General features: G+C 50.8%; 2 protein-coding genes and 1 long non-coding RNA gene across 3 annotated transcripts; 1 reads left to right on the top strand and 2 right to left on the bottom strand.

Moving 5' to 3' along the window:
* Positions 1–6,128: 6,128 nt before the first annotated feature.
* On the bottom strand, positions 6,129–8,101 carry HOXB2 (homeobox B2). The gene is made up of 2 exons (XM_058559370.1): positions 7,723–8,101; positions 6,129–6,960 (listed from the first exon to the last, which is right to left on the bottom strand). Exons 1-2 carry the CDS (start codon positions 8,099–8,101, stop codon positions 6,278–6,280), a joined length of 1,062 nt encoding a protein of 353 aa, XP_058415353.1. The 3' UTR covers positions 6,129–6,277.
* A 5,066-nt stretch (positions 8,102–13,167) lies between these two features.
* On the top strand, positions 13,168–14,326 carry LOC131416707 (uncharacterized). The gene is made up of 3 exons (XR_009222629.1): positions 13,168–13,235; positions 13,636–13,686; positions 14,222–14,326. It is a non-coding gene; the product is annotated as an uncharacterized LOC131416707 (long non-coding RNA).
* Positions 13,630–15,760, bottom strand: HOXB3 (homeobox B3). The gene is given in 4 exon segments (XM_058559369.1): positions 13,630–14,465; positions 15,311–15,422; positions 15,424–15,492; positions 15,494–15,760. Coding segments are annotated over 4 exon segments (1,284 nt in total).
* Between the last annotated feature and the right edge of the window lie 3,246 nt (positions 15,761–19,006).

Raw genomic sequence — 19,006 nt, 5'->3', positions numbered from 1 at the left:
TTTGGTGCCTGGATTCCTTGCCAAGCCCACAGCTGACTGCAGAACAAAACAAACAAACCAAGAGAAGGAATCCACATCTGGAGTAACCTGTGGGCGACAGGACCTCCTGATTGAGCAAATTAAATTCACCAGAGAGGGTCTGGGTGGACCAACACCAAAGTGAAATAAAGTTGATTCCCCCGTTTATATAATCCTCTTAGACATATAGGAGAGCATGGAGAACATAGGCATGTTTAAAACTGAATTATCTTTGAGAAGTGCTGGTCCTTATCACACTGAGAATGCAGGCAGGGGAACCATTCTAATTGGAACGGGGATGTGTTAGAAGTTGACACCTGATTCTGGCCTTTTCTGCGGAGGAAGCTGCTTTGGCTGGGGGTTGGCAAAAGCAATCTGAACAGTTCCTTCAGTAGTGCCTTAAGTGTCTCTCTGCCTGCTCTCCCCAGCCCAGATCTTGGAGGCGAAACCCGAGATCAAAGGTTAGAACTTAAAAATTAAAAGGGTTTAATTTTTTTTCTAAGAGATGTTTCTTGCTGTTTGCAAGGAGGATGGAATCTGAATTCAGTGGTATTCTTCTTCTTTTAACGCAAGCTGATTAAATTGGCATGAATCTGGTTGAGAGCTGTAGACTGTGGGAGATGCATATTATCTTAGGAAGACTACTAGGTTTGGGGGCCAGAATACTTGGGTGCAAATCCTTGCTTGGCCATTTCTTAGCATTCTGACCCTGGACAAGTTTCCTGGCTTCTCTGAGTCTCAGCCTCAGAAAAGAAGAATGGGTTTAATACTACTTACTTGACTGCATTGTTAGTAGGATTAAAGCAAACAAGAAAATACAAACCATAGAGAACTCTATAAATGTATGATATTAACATTACGTGCACGTTCTGAAATAGTATGAGTCAGTCTTCTGTTTTTTAATAACTAGCGTATTAAAATATGGAAATATGTCATAGGAAAATAGCATATGTGCTATATTCTCATGTAACATATCGCCATATATTATACAATATGTACAATATGTAATTCATTGAGAATTGAGAAGTTGGCTCTGTGTGGGCAAAGGATTTTCTTCTAAGATGAAGAGTTTTTTGAAAACTAAAGCCTAATATTATGTATCTATAAAGAATCCAAATGATGAAAATTGCAGCAGAAAGGTTTGAGATTTGATATTAGCAAGAACTTCCTGATCTTCCAAATATTTGGGAAAAGTTTTCTAGGGAGGATGTTGTCTCTCTTTCCTTGAGGGATTTATCTTAGAAACTGTCCTTCCCCGGGGGTAAGGGTGAACCTGACTTCTGTGATCTAGACAGAGCAACAGGATGTAAATTTTCATCTGGAGTGAAAGGTTAAGTCAGAGAGTTGAGATTTTTCTAAAAGGAAAGATTAGAGCAACATGAAGAATTGAAATAATTTTCTACTTAATTGGATTTATCCAAGTGTGGTAGTTTGGGCCAAAATATTCACTTTGGAAACCTTATCAAACACTGATCAAGCTGAATTTGTATCTGAATGATTTTTCTGTGGTGGTCGGGAGTTAGAGAAGGTTTAAAGAGGGCTATTTCACTGTTGACTCTCCCCCTGGAGGAGGAAGCAGTTTGTTAGACCTTCTTCAGGGGCTAAACATCTGCCTTACCACTGAGCATGGAGAAAGGGATGGGAGGAGGAGGGGGCAGGAGGGCAGAGCTGGGCTGGAGAGGTCAGTGGAGGATTTGGGCCACACCAGCCACAGTAGGTGGAGGGGATGATATGGGCCCTAGAGGCTACCTTCTGCAAGCTGAGGACATGTATTTGACCGGTGCACATTTCAGGAAGATGTACAGTGCGGCCATCGAGTGCTTGTCAGAGACAAGTGGAAAAGTGGGCAGGGAATTTAACAGGGCTGTTTAGGGAGACTCAGAATTTGTACCCTATGCTCTGATGCCCCAGCAACCAAATAAAACCTCACTAAACGGGACTTTTAAAGTCTAGTACACCATGTCAAAGAAGAAATTTGGTGGTTCTTTTTGTATAAAATGTCCTCCTCTTTTTCAAACAACAGTAAACATAACCAAATGTTGGGGAAGGTGGCAGAGGACAAAGCAAGAGGAAAACTTGGCTAGGACACTTCTTAATACTCATATTTTTTGACTACCTGGCACTTGGCACACAGCACTGCACCCAATTACGTGCTTGTTGAAAAGATTTCTTGACCTATTCGTTTAAATAATGATCGGGAGCATGGTTGTTGGTGTAAAGATACAAATTAAAATGTGTTAAAATGGCTCTACCAGATACTTGGGAGGTGGGTTATTGTCAAACATCAAGAGTCACCACCTCCATTTAAACTCACATGACACCAGACATAATAAATATTTAATACATTTTGTGAAGACTAACGAACATACTTTTGGCATATATTGTTAACAGAGGACATTAGAGGCATTTAGTTCTTCCATTTGTTTTACAGATGGAGAAACTGAGGTCTGGAATGAGGAAGGGACCTGCACAGGCATAAGTTAAAAATTTTTTTTAATGACTCAAGTTTATCATGATTGTGAATAATTCCTCGATCTAACTGTCTTTTGCTTTCACCGTAGTATTAATGAGCCATTTTTCTGAAAATGATGACTCACCAAGAGCAGGGCAGACTGACCAGCAGCCTTTGGGACTGCACTGACACCTTCCCACTGCAACCACAGCCAATTTATAACCAGTCTGTGCCACAGACCACTCACAGTTGGTCCTGACCCAAGAGGAGCCCAACCCCAATCAAGATGGGATAAGTGAGCACAAGCTGCCTGGCACTGCCCTCTAACCTGCCGTCACTGGGGGGCCTACTGCCTTATCTGGGAACTCCACCTCTTCTTCCCTCTCCATAGCCAGCCAGGAAAACTCAGTCCAAAGAGGATGACCCCAGAGATGAAACAAGGAAAAGGAGCTAATTTAGAACACAGGCATCCTGAATCCCAATCCTTTATGAATCCCAAATTGCCAGGCATTCCTTTGAATTTGAAATTGGGCGGGGAGATTGAAAACAGGAGTCATCTCCTTCTGGAAATGCATTGCCTCTTTGTTCTGCTGTAGTAGCATCAGAGATGGGGAGTTTTGTGATTATGGGAAAGAAGAGAGAGAGAAAGCCTTGTGTGTTGCCTGTAAAAAGAGTTCCAACCCCTCTCCAATAATCAACCAAGGGAAATGCTGGACCTCCTGATTCTCTGGATTGGTTGCTTCTGACCCCCAGGATACACAAGTACCTAGATCTAAACAGGCAGATTGAGCCTTTGGCTGGACCCTCCTGGCTCCCCACTCGGTTTGGCAGGAAAGAATCAGGACTGATGCAGCCTCAGGCAGGAGCTGAGATTTCTTGTCCTTTGGGCCATTGGTTTGGGTTGGGAAGGAATGAAAGGCAGTAGCCAGGTAAAGTGGGTCAGAAATTCTTAAGCATGGGAGGAAGGCAGGAAGCAAGGTACTGCAGTATCTGGCAGTACTTCTCAAACTTTAATGTGCATATAAATTACTTGGAGATCTGCTAAATTGAGATTTTAATTCAGTAGGTTTGGAGTGGAGGCTAAGATTCTGCATTTCTAACTAGCTCATAGGTAGTGCTAATGCTACTGGTCCGCAGGGCAGGAAGGCTCTCGAAGAACTGGAGCCTGAGAGGCCCCTGAGTATTGCAGACCAAGCCATGATCCCAGCATGTGAATTCTCTCCAGCAGAGCAGATCCTGCATTTTTGGCATTGATGAAGGGTGCTCTCCTTTTGACCAAAGAAAGTTGGAAGGTGGGCAATTAGCAAGATCCTCCTGGTATTCTTGATCTTTGTAACAACCTGCTACAGCTGAAAGAGCATTTTTAATTAGACCAAATTATCTGGTTTGGCTGTCCACAGAAATCAAAGCCCCAGCTGAAATGTCTATTTCATTTTTTTAGTGTAGAGACGGCTATGTGCTGTGATTTTTAAGATGTTAAACATTGCCTATGGGCATATTTTATGGAGAAATAAACACACAGCCCAATGAGATGTATAGTGTGGTTTTAATATATTGTATATTCACTTATTTATGGGGAAAATAAACACACAAGCCAATAAGCTGTGTATTATTACTTTAATATATTGAATTTGTTTCATACCTATATATTTTATGAGGGAAAATAAACTAATAAGATACACGATATTATTATAATAACACATCTAATTGTTCTATATTAATTTATTTATGAAAGAAATGAGTGCAATTTAACACGACATAAGATTATTTAATGCAGGAGATGAATTCTATATTAAGACAGTTTAAGGGATTAAATTCCAGCTGAATAAGATGTGTGTACTTTCCACACTGAGGACACGCGAGGGCCTGTCTAGCCCTATATGTCATGACCTATGTTGGCTTTTCCTGACAGTTGTTGCCTCTCCGTGCCTGGTACTCCAAATTCCCGTCCTGCTGGTCCAGGGGAAAGACTGGGAGGCCCAGGAAATAAACTGCTTTTAGAGAACCGCAGCATCTGCTAGGGAGGTAGCCCTGTGGTGTCTGTTTCTGAGCCCGAGAAATATTAAATAAACCTAAGCAGGATGGATGGCTTTCCAGGGCCCTTTAAATCTCCACGTTCCCCAGAACAAACCAGGAGGCAGATGGGGGAGATGGATCCTTTCTTCCCGCTTACCAGGTTTGCATGTAGCCGGGCAGGGTGCGGTGGGGGGATAGGAGGGAGTGTTGAGGTGGCAAATGAAGTTGTTGGCAAAGACAGGTAGGTGTGCATTTGGAGAAAGCTCTGGCAGGACTTCAAATCCCAGAGCGAAGGATCAAGAGTCAGGCTCGGCGAGGCAGACCCGGGCCTGCAGACCCGCCGCTCGCCTCCTCCCCTTCCCACCCCCACGCGGACTTTCCGTCCATCTCTCGGCCTCAGCATCCGTTGGGCTCGTTTTTAAAATAAAACAAACACCAAAAGGAGGCTCCCTGGTTCCCTTTCTTCACTGTCGTCCGGAAGATCCAGAAAGGAGAAGGCGGGTGCGGGGACGGATCCCCTGGGCAGGACCCCGCGCATCCAGAAGCGGCTGTCATGGCCGCCACAATCTCTTCCCTCGCCCTCCCTGCCGCCCGGCCCCAGCGCCATTTTGAGCATCTTCCTTGCTTTCCAGTCTCCCTCCCGAGAGTCTCCTCGCTCCTCCTTCCCTCCCCGCAGGCCAAGCGCCTCCCGAAGCTGCCCGAGCCTCCCTGGGCTTGTCGCCCCGCCACTCCTCGGCCGCTCTCCCAACCCCAGGAGCCCTAGGGTGACTGCGGGGACCACAGAACATTGATGTCCGGCCCTGCTACATTTTTCACCTGGTCTCCTTCCTTGCCCACTTGGAGACCAGTTACCGTCCTGGGCATGGGGCCTTCCTTCCCGAAAAAACCCCCGACTCCTACTCCATTCCTTGGCCCGGCCCATGTCCCCAGGCCTCGCGTCCCCAGGCTTCCTGCCTGTGGGGGTAAAAAAGCCCCTCCACCCCGCTTTGGGCACTGAGGCGAGAAGCCTGGGGAACCCTAGGCTCCCCCCAATTCAGCTGAACCTCTGCGCCCCGCGCCACGACTCCCAAGCCAGTCCCCAGGCCTCCTCTTTTTGCACCCTCTTCTGTTGGCGACACAGCCTCTCCTTCCACTCGCCCACCTTTATGTCTAAGCAGAGGCCTGGGAACACCCGCGCAGGGCCAAAGGCCGTCTGTTAGGCGGAGGCGAGGTGTTGGAGCTTCTAGCAAACTCCAGACTTTCTCCGGAGCTGCGGGCGGAGAAGCGGCGGCCAAGTAGGGGCACTTTTGTACCACCCGGACTCAGCCGGCCCAAGGCCAGACAAACCTCGCGCAGGTCCTGAGGGGATGCGGGGTGGGTCCCAACACAAACACTCGTTTTTGTATTATAAAGACATTTATTTAATCTATGAAAATAATGTACAATAAATACTTTTCCCTTTTCCTATTATTAAAGAATTTTAATAAATAATCTAAGGTCTAAAACTTAAAAAAAAGGGGGGGATAGGTTCCTCTAGTTGTTTTTTAAGAAAGCCCCCCCTCCCGGAGTTTAATTATTCCTGAGATTTCGTTGGAAGGAGTCTACCAAACGGAATTTTTCCGTTTTGATTTTAAAAAGACCCAATATTTTAGAGGGAGAAGAAACGAAGTGGATTAAACGCTAATTCAATAATACCTGAATTGTAGCAAAACACGTAAAGAAGTCTAAAGGACTTGGGGAGGAGGGTCCTCGGGTTTTCCAGCAGACAGCCGAGGGGGGCGGGGGTCGAAAGGGCCGGGAGGAGGAAACGGGTCAGGGGAACTGCAGGTCGATGGCACAGAGGGTGCTGGTGAAGAAGTCCAGCTCTTCCTCGGAAAAGGGAACCAGGCTGTCGAGCGAGCCTTGTAGGCTGGGGGAGAAGCCTCCGGACAGCTGGAGACAGGAATCGGCAGCGAAGAAGTTGAGGTCGGGCAGGAAAGGCGAATCCTGCCGCTCCGGGAAGGCGTCTTCTGGCAAGGGCTCCGGCTCCAGCCCGCCGGCCCCGCGCAGGGCGCAGCCGGGGCTCGGCGCACCCGAGTCCTCCACGCGAGTGGCCAAAGGCTGGCGGCCCGGGGCGCCCGGGGGCCCCGGCGCGACCTCGGGCGGGTAAGAGCAGGCGTCCCGCACCGCCCGCGAGGCCGACTGGCAGCCGGGGCTGGCCACGGGCTCCTCGGCGGGCTCTCCGGTGTCCTCCAGGGCTCCCGGGCAGGCTGGCTCCCCGTCGAGCGGCTCTCGGTGCTGCGTCTGCCGCTTGTGCTTCATGCGCCGGTTCTGGAACCAGACTTTGACCTGCCTCTCGGTGAGGTCCAGCAAGGCCGCGATCTCAACGCGGCGCGGCCGGCACAAGTACTTGTTAAAGTGGAATTCCTTCTCCAACTCCAGCAGCTGCGTGTTGGTGTAAGCCGTGCGCAGCCTGCGCGCCCCGCCGCCCGCAGCCTCCTGCAGTCCCGGGCCATCTGCAGGGAAAGCAGGCTCGGCGTCAAAGCGGACCGCGTCCTCAGCCCAACCTTAGATCAGCTGAAGTAAAGACTTACCCCATCTGCCAAAAACAATATCAGTAGCAACCCCCCTCCTTCCCGCCTACCTAGGCAGCTCGCTCCCACTGCTTCTCCGTTCTTTCCCGTCTCTCTCGCGGGCAGACCCAGCCCAGGTCAGGGCAAAGCATTCAAAGAGCCGCCCACGGCCCACGCAGGGGGTAGGGAGCGGCTCCTCTTCGCCCCCAGAACCTCAGAGCCCCCCTCCCAAGTCCTCCGAGTGGACCTCTCTATTCGGCACTTTCCAACTCAGCCCGGAGAGAGGGTTCGTAAAGAAAGATGGTTTCCCACCCCTTTTCCTCCTAGCTCTCAAATTCCCCCTCTTCTCTTCGATCTGGGAAAGATGGGACTGAATCTTTTCCTGCCCCCAGATTCAACCCCAGCAACAACACATTCACTCCTGCACACAGATAAAGGTGAAAACCTCAATCGAATCCTTTTCTTCTAGCATAGAAAAAGCTCTTCCCCAACCAGCTTCCAAAAGCTGCTGTAAGGACAAAAAAAAAAAAAAAATGCTAGCAGCGACCAGGCCTGAACCTCAGCGGTATATTCTGCTTCCTCGTCCCTGAAATCCACGGGGGCAAGGAACCCCAGCAAGCTCGCCACCTTTTCTACCTCCCCCATCGATCTTTCTCTCCCTCTCTTCTACCTGCCCCTCACCCCACCCCTACCCCTCTTACCGACCTGCTGGCGATCCGACCCCGGAGGCAGGGACGGAAGAGGCGGCCGGAGGAGACGTGGCGGATTGGCTGGGTTTCTTGGCGGATTTCTTCTCTTTCATCCAAGGGAACTCGGGGGCCAAGGGGGCGGCGGGGAGCTGCGGCGGCGGTAGAGCGGGCCCATCTTCGGCTTGCTTTTGGCTCCCGGGTCTCTGAAGGGTGGAGGCGCCGGGCTGGAGGCTGGGGAAGGTTTGCTCGAAAGGAGGAGGAGGAGGAATTAATGTCGACTCCTTGATTGATGAAGTTTGAAATGTCTCCAAGACAGCGGGGAAGGAAGTCAGACACTCGGCGAGCGATGGCTGGCTGTTTATAAACCCAATCTCCCTCTCAAATTCAAAATTCATGGCTTTCAATGGTGGGGGAGGGGGCCTGCTGGGGGGGGCGTCAGGAGGGAGGATCGGAAGGTACCCCCCCTCCTGCCCCCCCAGGTTAATGTGATGGAGCGATATCGGGAGGGGGAGATTTTGCTCTCTCTCTCTCCTTTTTTTTTTTTTTTTATTTTGGGCCTTTATAATTGTATATTGCTGATAAATACAAGCGTATGGGGACTCTCTCTATTAAACTCAGGACTCGGGTGAAATTGCAGGGAATTCGTGGTCACGGGACTGGCTTTGGCCAATGGCTCGTCTGGGCCTGGTGGAAAACAGAGAGCATTATTTGCTTTAATTGATTCAAAAACTCTAGAGGACCACGACCTGGACACCATGAGCCCCCCAGTCCTACACGCCATCTCTCCAATGCCTCCCTTTCTCCCGAAAAGCTAGAGGAACCTTTGTCTCATGCCCTTCAGAGGATGGGAGGTTATGGAAGCCTGGAAAACAGGAGAATCTAAGGGAGAAATCTTCCTTTTTGCCAAATATTTTTTAATAGTAAATTAATGCTTTCTTTACATACTCTCCCCCCTCACCCTCACCCTCACCCCCAACACACAAAAAGAAAGCTGAGGGAGGATCTCCATGTGGAAGGACAAGGTAGTAGGAAGAGGCTTCCACCCTTTGGGAAAGGTCAGTGTTAACGTGTAATACACTAGGAAGAGAGGAGATTTACAATCATCAGTACCACTATCCCCATCCCACCCCCCAAAAGCAACAGATAAATCTTGGAAAATCGACAGGCACTCCCAGGCTGACACAGAGGAGTGAGATAGATGGTGAGGGGTCCTTTTGGATCTCTGGCCTCTGTAGCTGTGTGGTGTCAGTTCCCTTCTCTGCCCTTCTCTGTGTTTGCAGTACTGTCCCTGCCCCTGGGTCCACCTGCCCTCCTCACCTGGTGGCATCTGCCATCATCTATGATCCCCGCCCCCCCAACAGGCAGGGTCTAAGATGCGTATGCACCCATTCAAAGCTCAAGCCTGTATCTGCATTTATATCCAGGGACATGAACAAGAATGAAGGTAGCCACCAATTGAACTTAGAGCACTCTCCAAGCTCAGGTCAATGTATGGGGGGAGGACTTCCCCCCTAGGACAAAGAGACTCCTCCTCCCATTTTTGCCATTGTGCTAGTAAAAAAAAAAAAAATCCTTGGCAGGAAAGAATTCCTTGAACATGGAGGGGATGGAAATAATGACCACTGAGATGATATTCCATTTCTGGCCCCTTGGGAAAGAATTTTTTTTTTTTAATTTGAGGGGATCAAGATAGTCTGAACTTCAGAGAGTGCTATAATTTACTGGAGGGAGGGGGCACAAGACTCAGGGCCCCAAGCGATCGGTGGGAAACTAGATCTCAAAGCAGAAAATGAAAAGTCGATCTGGGGGAAGATTTTTAAATAAGTGGGTCAGAGGGACGGAGAGGAGATGAGGCGATCAATCTTAGCCCCCTGACAGCTCCCTCCGATGGCATCAAAGAATTTGGCTGTTTGGGAAAGCAGAGGGAACAGCAGAAATTCCACATCCCTTTAAAAGGCCTGGGGGTGGAGGGTGTTAGCAAAAGAGAAAGGTGATTCCGGGAGAGCGGGAAACAGATGGGAAATGGGAACAGAAGGAAGGGCGCTGAGTTGGGTGGAAAGTTTGTCTGGAGAACTCCCACGGCTCTGGCCTCCCCTCCCCCTCCTCGCTCTCTCCTGCCCAGCAAGGAAGAGAAGGCTGGTTAGCAGAGAAATGGCAACTCAGCCCCCGAGCTGGAACTGGAAACTTTCTGTCAATGTAACAGTCCGTGGGTGGTGGTGAGTATTTAACAACGACAGAGAAGTCTGAGGGGAAGGGTGGGGGTGCAGGAGAGCCAGGATGGAGGAAGAGGAGCTGGAGGTAGGGGCTGCAGAGCCAGGGGTGGCAGGCGCTGGAGGGCTCAGAACAGAGAGAGCTGCTCTGAACTGGGCAAACTGGCCAGAGACAGTTGTGTCCAGCTCCAAAGCTAGCAATTTTTGCCATTTGGGGGTGGAAATGGGGATGTAGGTGGGGATGGGGTTGTGGGTGGGGGTGGACACAGAAGAATCCAAGTAGTTGTCTGGAAGTTGGGCATTGAGGCCTGAGAGGATTCTCCCTCTGGCCACCCCGTTGAGAAGCCCTGGAAGTTTTTTCACAGCCTCTTCAGCTGGCTGCAGAGCCCAGAACGCTCCTCTCAGAAACAACTCCGGCAGAGACTGTCCCTGCAAGAAATACGGCTTTCTCTAACCCTGCTGACAGATTTTACAGCCAGATTAGAGAACAGCAGAAAACTTGGGTGTTAAAAAGGGCCAAGAGAACCCTCCTTCCCAGAGACACCGCTTCCGCGCCCCTCTGTTGTGCTGTGAATCTTACAGAACAGATATTTTCCCCATGACTTTGGCTGCTTAGTTAGTGCCTGGAATTTCGCAGAGAGAAGGGCAGGGGACACCAAGCCAAGTCAGCCCTTATTTTTCTTGTTTGTAATTCCAGCTTCAAGCCAAAACTCTGTTTTTCAAACTGGAGCTGAATTCTCTCTCTTGGCCTGCCTCTCTCCTGCTAGATACATAATCCACTCCACCCCCAGAGCCAAACATGGCGCTTCATCTAGTTACATCATTCAGAAAATGATATTCAGGGAAGAGGAAGAGAGAGAAAGACAGACAGAAAGAAAAACCGCTGAGCGTTATTTGATCCCAGTCAAACTTTGCACGCTCTTATGCCTTTAAATTATAGCCTGACCCAATGCTAAATTGCTTGCTGCTTGAATGAGCCCAGTCCAGTTAAAATCCTACTTGGTGCTGGTGGTGGTGGTGGTGGTGGTGGTGGTGGGGAGGGTGTAGAATTCAGGTTGCTTTTTTATTGTTATTTATTGTTGCATAAAGACTGTAATTACTAACCTTGGACTGCCAGGATGCAACATAAAAATGAAAATCAGCCCTCGCTTTAAGGCTGAGGCCCTGGAATGATTCTCACCCACACTCCCCCCTCCCCCCTTCAACCACCACATCACTACCACCAAATATATGCTCCTAATTAAGCAATGCGGGTGCATCGCTTACAATTATGCAACTCTTCAGCAAGCAGCCATCGCTTCTCTTTCAACGAATTAGCTCCATATTTCAGCCGCCCTGTCTCCTCGCTCTTATCGGTTCCAGCGACGCGCGGTGACATTTCATCTTTGACAGACCCTCTCTATCCTCGTTCCAATGTGATAAAACTTTTATGGAACCCTGGCTAAGAAATGAAGTTTTCCCAAGGATGGTGGAAACAGAGCCTCACATTAGCCTAGGGACCATTTTATTTACGCTTGGATCCAGCAGCTTCTCCCACCCTCCTCCTCTCTCCTTTCCCTGGCGGGGGAAATAGAAGGCGCCTCCTCTCCCTCCGCCCCCAGTTTTATTTAGTGATTTAATTTCACTTTAGTTTTAAGGTTTGACCTGAGAAGCCTAGGCCTTATATATATATATATATATATATATATATATATATATATATATATATTTTTTTTTTTTTTTTAGATTAATCATTTTCCTTTGTTTTCATTTTAGACCCAATGGTGGTTGGGCTTCGGGTCACGTGACGACTTCTTTGTAGCTCCGGAAGAGAACTGTGAAGTTTAGCTTGCATGGAAGAAGCACTAATACGCCAGATTTTTTTGTTGCTGGGGGAGTGTGTTGGGGGGGGGTGGCGAGGAGGTTGTGGCCAAGGAGTGAGAAGACAAAAGGGCAATGAAGGAGAAAAATTGAGAGGCAAAGAAGCCAAACAAAAAGACCTAGAGAGAGCACCCAAGAGTCCTTTCCCCCTCAACTTGTTACTTAAATCTTAGCTAAAGAAGTTGGCAGCATGTTCCAGGCTCCTGTGAGTGACAAAAACTATATAAACCTGAGACAGCGAGGGGGAGGCAGGGGTCTGGGCAGTGAACAAAAAGGCCAGAAGAGGGTCTTCAGTGTCCTTCTTCCCTTGGGGGAAATTGAGCAGTCAGCAGCCTCCCTCTGCTATCTAAATTGGACTACCAGGACAAGATAAAATTGTTAACAGAAAGTTTATTCAAGAATTGTTTGACAGACAACCCTTTTAAGTAAGGAAAAAAGTAACTACGGAACAACAAAGAAAGTTCCAAGAGAGAATTAACTCTAATTCTACAAATTCAGGACTATACAGTGACAATTAGGAGCTGAGTTCATGCCTTTTAGAACTAATTACAATTGCTCATAAGTACGAATTTAACATAAATCTACAGCTCTTTTCTAGAGTACAATAATAACTAAAATAGCTGTTTTTACATGACAGGAAACACAATGTCCTTTATAACAAGTAAATACTTAAAAAAAGTACAATTTTTTCCCTCATATAAATACATAATGTAGGGGGATAAATAATACAAAAAAGAAAATATTTTAACAGGCTATAACCAATAAATATATATGAAAATGTTCACTAGAACACACGCTTTTTGAGCGATGCTGGACTCCTACAGGCCCAGGCATCTCTCACAGTTGTTTTTATATCCATTAAAATGTAAACTCTAAGTGCAACAAAAGTGTCCTGTCAGGAGGTTGAGCAAGGCACACAGGCCCAGCAGCAGCCCCTGCCTGGGACAGACAGTTTGTTAAAATATACCCTGTTTTCACGTTAAGTCAAGAGAGCAACAGAAGAAAATAAAATTGTAGAACCTCGTGTCACCGATTGCTTTCTGTGGAGAGAGGGGGATGGACCTGGAGCTGAGATGGGAGGCAGCAGACTGGACAAACCTTTAGTCCTAACGACTTGCCTGCCCTCACCTCCCAGCTTTTCCATAAAAGAAAAAAAAATATGTATTTATAATATAGACAGCTCTGACTTTCAGGATCTCCCACCATCCCTGAGCCCTCTGAAACCATAATTGATGGGGGTGGCGTAGAGATATTAATGTCCTAGAGCAGAAAAATATGGGGCTGGAAATGCAGGGAGTGCCGGGTAAACCTCAAATAGATGGGAGGAAATTTGAGGCTTCAGGGAAGTGGGAGGGGGTGGTGGTTTGTGCCCTTGGATTTGCAATGTGTTTTTTTTTTTAAAGGGGAATTGGGAGGAAAAAATATCAAGATTTGGGGCAACTACCCACAGAGATGGAAGGTAAGTCGGTTGGTGATGGCCTAGCCATCCTGTCTGTTTTTTAAAATGTGCTTCTCTGCCTTGTTTCTCTGTCTCCTCCTTCTCTCGAGCAAGCGTGGAATTCCAGCTGGGTATTGCCGGAGCCCTAGGCTTGATAGGGTCATCTCCAATCTGCTGTGGATTCCTTTCCGATGGGTTGGCAGGCAGATGGAACAAGGGCTGGAGGACTTAAAAAAGCAACTTCTCAGGCCAAGGGAGGGGAAGGAGCTCCAGGCCTGTTCTGGCCAGGAAGCCTGGCTACCACCTCCTTGCCTCCTCTTTCAGACCTCCAGGCTGCCCCCCAGAGCTCCACAGCCCCTACCTCTCCTGGCTCTCGCTCACCCTATGACCTCGCCCCTCCGCCCTCCCTCTCCCATCACAGGTGTGTTAATTTGGGCGCTTCTTGGATTCTACCCTGAGGAGGAAGCGCATGGTGAGAGGAGAGGTCTGTGTAGGTGGGGTGGGGGTCGCAGGGTCCGTGGTGCTGGCTGGAGGCCATAGGGGGCGCCCCGTTATAGTCCAGGTTCCCCGAAGGGTGGTGGGAAAGGTGGTTGAGGCCATAGAGGGAGGGACCGGCAGGGGGCGGCAGCGGATCCGCGTAGCCGCCCCCGCCCACGTACACCGGGCTGCCCTGCATGGTGGGCGTCCCGTAGGCGCCCCCGTTGGCTTGGAGGACGTGGGGCTCGTAATCGGGCGCCGGGGTCGGGTACTTTTGCGGGGCGCCGCAGCCTTTGAGAGGGGGCTGGTAGTTGGAGGGCAGCGCGTAGGCATTCTGGTGGGCTTTGCCGAAGGCGGGCGGGGACGGGCTTTCGTAGCTGGGGGTCATGGAGTGTAAGGCGTTCATGAAGCCGGCCGTCGACTGCATGGGCTGCGGGGGGCTGCCGGCGGGGGAGGGGCCCCCCGACGACGAGGCCAGGCCCTTAGCCTTCTGGTCCTTCTTGTACTTCATGCGCCGGTTCTGGAACCAGATCTTGATCTGTCGCTCGCTGAGGTTCAGCAGATTGGCCATCTCCACGCGACGCGGCCGGCACAGGTAGCGGTTGAAGTGGAACTCCTTCTCCAGCTCCACCAGCTGCGCGCTCGTGTATGCAGTCCGCGCCCGCTTGGACGCCGCCGAGCCCGGGGGGCTCTTGTCCCCTCCCCCGCCGCCGCCGCCCCCGCCCCCGCCGCCGCTGACTCCGCCGCCGCCGCCGCCGCCGCCGCAGCCCTCCGCTGGATCCGCGGGGGAGGGGTGGGAAGGGGAGAAAATGAAATAAAAGATAATTACTGAACACGCCGAAATTGAATGCATCGTTTCTTAATAAATCCAGGCCTGGACTCGGAGCCCCCGCCGCCCTCCCCTTCCCGTCCCCGCCTCCTCCTCACTCTCCCCCCCCCACGCCCGTCGCATTAGCGGACACTCTATAATAGTGGCATTTATTAAGAGACCTGTTCTCCTCTCGCTGCCCCAGCTTATGAAAATTTGATCATGTCACGCAGACAGAGCCGCATGGCCATTTATTTAGGGCTGGGTTGTCTCGCGCCCGCTTTCTCCCCCCCATCCCCAGTTCCAGGTCTGGGAAGACACTCCCCCCCCCACCTCGCCCCATCCTGTGGCTAGGGTGGGTGGCTGAGGAGAACCCTAGTGGGAATTTGGACATTCGTGAGCAGGGCCCGGAAATGTGGCGCGAAGAGACTGCCATGCCTGGAGGCCGGGACTCTGGGCCGCCCGAGCAATTGTGATTAATACCCACAGTAATCATACTTAATAATAATCAATCGTTGACGACTCGGCGTCTCCTGGCAGCGTCTCCTGGCTCCACAGCCTTGAAAGGGCTGAGGCCGAGCGCCTGGCCTTCTGGAGCTCTCAGAAGCTCAGGTGGAGGCGGCTGGAGGGAGAGGGTGTTGGCGGGATCAAGGGCCATCAGGTGGCGGGGGGGGGGGGGGGCGGGGGGGGCGCCGCCGCCTGATATTGTTCCCAGGCCGCCGCCTGGGCGCCTAGGGGCTGGGTGCTAGAATAACAGTGACATTCCTGGCCCGGACAAAAGCTGACGACGAGGAAGGCAGAGAGCTGGTACCTGTGCCGGGGGAGCTGTTTTTCAGCTTGGACGTTTGCCTCGACTCTTTCATCCAGGGGAATATCTGTTTGGTGAGGGTGGAGTTGGAGCCGGGACCGCACTTGGGGGGGGCCGCTTTTGCTGGGCCCGCCCCCGTTACTGCTGTTGCTAGTGGCACTGGTAGGTGCGGCGCTGGGCGGGGGGCGAGCCGGGCGGGGCGGGCAGGGGCTCGGGGGCCAGGCCGGGCCTCATGCAGCTGCCGTTGAGCTCCTTGCTCTTGGCATGCGGGGCGGCGTTGCCCAGGGACTGCAGCGAGCACGCTGAGCGCTGGTAGTCGCTCTCCAGGTGCGTGGCGGCCTGGAAGGGGGGTTGGGGGGGACCGTCGTAGCCGAATCCATTGCTGCCAGGGTACGAGGAGAAGCCTCCGAAGAGTGCAGCCGCGGCGTTGTCGTAGTAGGTGGTTTTCTGCATCGCTGGGCGAGGCCCGGGCAGTGGGTGTCAACTTGCAAGAGCCTGATACCCTCACGACCGGACATTGGCACCCGCGGGGGTCACGTGGCGCACCGGACCCCCCCTCCCCTTTCTGCCCCCCTCCTCCCGTGTCTGTCTGTAGCGGCTGACCTGCGGGGTGAGAGAAGAGACACAAGGGGGAGAAGAGGACTGGGGCTCGAATCCATCTTAGAAACTGAAAAGGGAACTGACATCAATAGTTTTTTCTTCTCTCCCACCCCAACATCTTCACAGCAGATGCTGAGGCCACCTCCCTGACCTGAAATTTTTCTTATTTCAACGCTTTAATTTTAAAGAAAAAGCCCACCAGTTTTCATTGCAACTTAAAAAATAAGGACTCCACTCGTTTGGGAACTGCCTAGTATAGAATCTTACTACTGCAAGAGCCATTGCTTCTCTCCTGCCTGCATGCTAGCTCCTGACCTCTCCTCCTCCCTCTCTCTATCACCACCCCCCCAACTCTGGGATATGGTGGCTCAAGAAGGAGGGTAGACTAGAAGACTCCAAAATAAAAGTGTCATCAACACCCTCCTCTGAGCTAAGGGGCCTCCTGCCTCCTGCCTTTGCCTCTTTCCTTGTCCATCTAGGTCTCCTTTACCCAAGCAGAGTCTAGCCTGGAGAAAACACAGGATGTCCGAAAGAGACAGGAGCGAGAAGCCAGTTGAGCAGGGAATCTTCTCATGTGAGGGATCCTGTCTGTCCCCTCCCACCTCATGAAGACAACAACAGCTGACCTAGAAACTTCTTGAAGATTTTTAACCTCCAGAGCCAATGGAACTGCGCCTCCTCCATGGCCTGCTGCAGGTACCACCGCCTCCAGTCTGAGTCTGTGCTCAGCCAAGTCTGGGAGCCTGCAGCGAGCGGCCCCCATGGGGGCCCCAAATGGAGCAGGCCTGTTTCGATTTCCCTGGCCAGGCTGGGTGGTGCTGTGACCATTTGGCCCAGGTCCCCTCCCCTTCTTCATCAGACAATTTTTCCCACCCTTTTCTTGACAGTCTGTTTCCTTTGATTTCTCCAAAAGAAGAAAAGAAGAAAGAAATTGGATAACTGCTGGACTTTTCTACCAAGACATGGGAAAGTGCTTTCTAAAAGAGAAAAATTTTCCCTAGGAATAAAGTCAACAAAACAATCTAACCAACAGTATTCTCTGGGTTGAAAATGGGGTACCCCTGTTTACTGAAGTTCTCCGAGGCAAAAAAAAAAAATTCATTATTTTAATGCAGGCTTTTAAAAGTGTGCCAGAAAAATAAAAACTTCAAGCTGTCTTAGGATTTTGTGTATTTCTTCTGAAATTTCTGACCTGCATTTTCCCCCCCCTCCTCCATCTGTCTTCCCCAACCTGTCACCATCACTTTCATAAAACTTCCAGACTGACCCTCTCTTCTGAACATGTGAGTTTGGACTATGTAAATCTCATTCAGCCCAGCTGGTTAACTCCAAAGAAAACTAAAAATAGGAAAATAAAATAAAAGGAGTATGGGTGAAGGAAGTCCTCCCACACATAAATCCCCTTTTTAATGGCACAGATTTATGCTCAAAAGGGAGTCGGGGTAGCCCTGAGCTCCGATTGGTTTCTGGGAAGAATTTGTTTCTGAGAAATACACATGGGTCTGCCAAAGCAGCAGGTCCTTCCAGAGAGGAGAACTGGAGTTCAATTGACCAGGCTGACCCAATCCCTTTATTATTATTACCATTACCCTCTGATGATTTAACCAAAATTAGCTTCCGAGCAGCCCTGGCTGAAGGGGGAATTAATTAACAGGCATCAGTTGAGTTTGTTATTAATAGATAAGAGAATGAAATAAAAACGTTGGAGGGGGTTGGCTGGCTGGGCCCTGGCTTTATTTAGTCTAAATGATTGTTACAGCAGTAATGATGATGATGATGATGATGATTAATAAAACAATAATTTGACTAGACGCCTGGGGCCGAAATTCCTGTCGTTCCCCCTGCAATAAACCCGCAAACCATCGCAGGACCGAGGCCAGGCAAGTGTGGGAAGCGGAGAAGCCAGAGACGCGATAGGAAAGAATGGAGACTCCGCCGGCGGCGAGAAAGGGCCGGGAAGGTTTGCGGACCGGTTGAGCCCCTGGCTGCCGCCGCCGGCTGTCTCGGCCGCTGCTGCCGCGGTGGCTGGCGACTAGCTATGCTGGCCCAAGGAGACGAAGAGAAGGCGTACAGGATGCCAAAAAGGTTTAGCAGCGGCAGGTTCCAAAACACCGGACGAGGGCCGAGCCCTAAGGGCGGCAGCAAGTTTGGGCGCTGGAGGTAACCGAATTAAAAGGCGCCTTAGCAACTCCGCTACGGGACTTTGCCGGGCCGGCTCGGCTGGAGGGCGCAGAGGCCTGGCTGACGGGACAGTAAGAAGGGGGAAAGGTGCCCTGGGGATCCGAGATCTGGGGATCCAGGAGAAGAGGGGGTGGGGAGCAGCTCTGCCAAGCCAACACGTCTATTTCCCTTGCCTCCATGTGAAAAACCCAGGCTCCATATGGCTTCTGGGAGAGAGGGAGGGAGGGAGAACCGTGGCTCCCGGCTTCCCCCCAGGGTCTCGCTGGAGAAGGGCGGTGAGCCACCCCAAGAACCCCACCTCTCCAGGCACACCCCCGGAAGAGCAGGGGAGAGTAACAATAGCTGGGGAAGCCCCGGGAGAGGGGATAGGCCACCTTCCAGGACTTAAAAAAAATTAATGGGAGGAAGAAAATAAGAGAACAAGAAAGGAAGAGAGAGAAATATTAGGCTCTTCTTAGCAGCCGGGAGAAAATTCAGCCCTGGATCTGGCTGTTGAAAGAAAAGGGGAGAAAAGGAGAGAAGCAGGAAGAGAGAGGGAGAGGGAAGAGAGGGAGGGAGGGGAGGGAGAGAGAGAGAGAGTCGCTGCGTGGAAGGAAGCTTAAAGCTTGTGAACTCTTCTTGAACCGAGATTGGAGTCATATGGGCCATAAATCATTGAGACATACTCTCCGCCATTCACAAACTGATAGCCTATTTTCAGTCCAGCTTACCTTAGCCACCGACGAGGGGAGAACAGGCAGACATAATATTATATTCACATCGAGCCCCAGCGCGAGCGGCAGGCGAGAAATCTCCCCTCCTTGAAGGCAAAGGAAAAAAAGACCACTGTTTTAAAGCTGCGTCGCCCCCCCCCCCAACAGCCACCCCGACTCGGGAGCCCGAGGGGCAGACCGGCCGGCCGGAGGAGCCGCGCGGCGT

Source organism: Diceros bicornis, chromosome 18, assembly GCF_020826845.1.
Source record: "Diceros bicornis minor isolate mBicDic1 chromosome 18, mDicBic1.mat.cur, whole genome shotgun sequence".
NCBI classification, from domain to species: Eukaryota; Metazoa; Chordata; class Mammalia; order Perissodactyla; family Rhinocerotidae; genus Diceros; species Diceros bicornis.
Note: the sequence above shows the minus strand (reverse complement) of the source record. Positions and strands in the feature narration are given on the sequence as shown.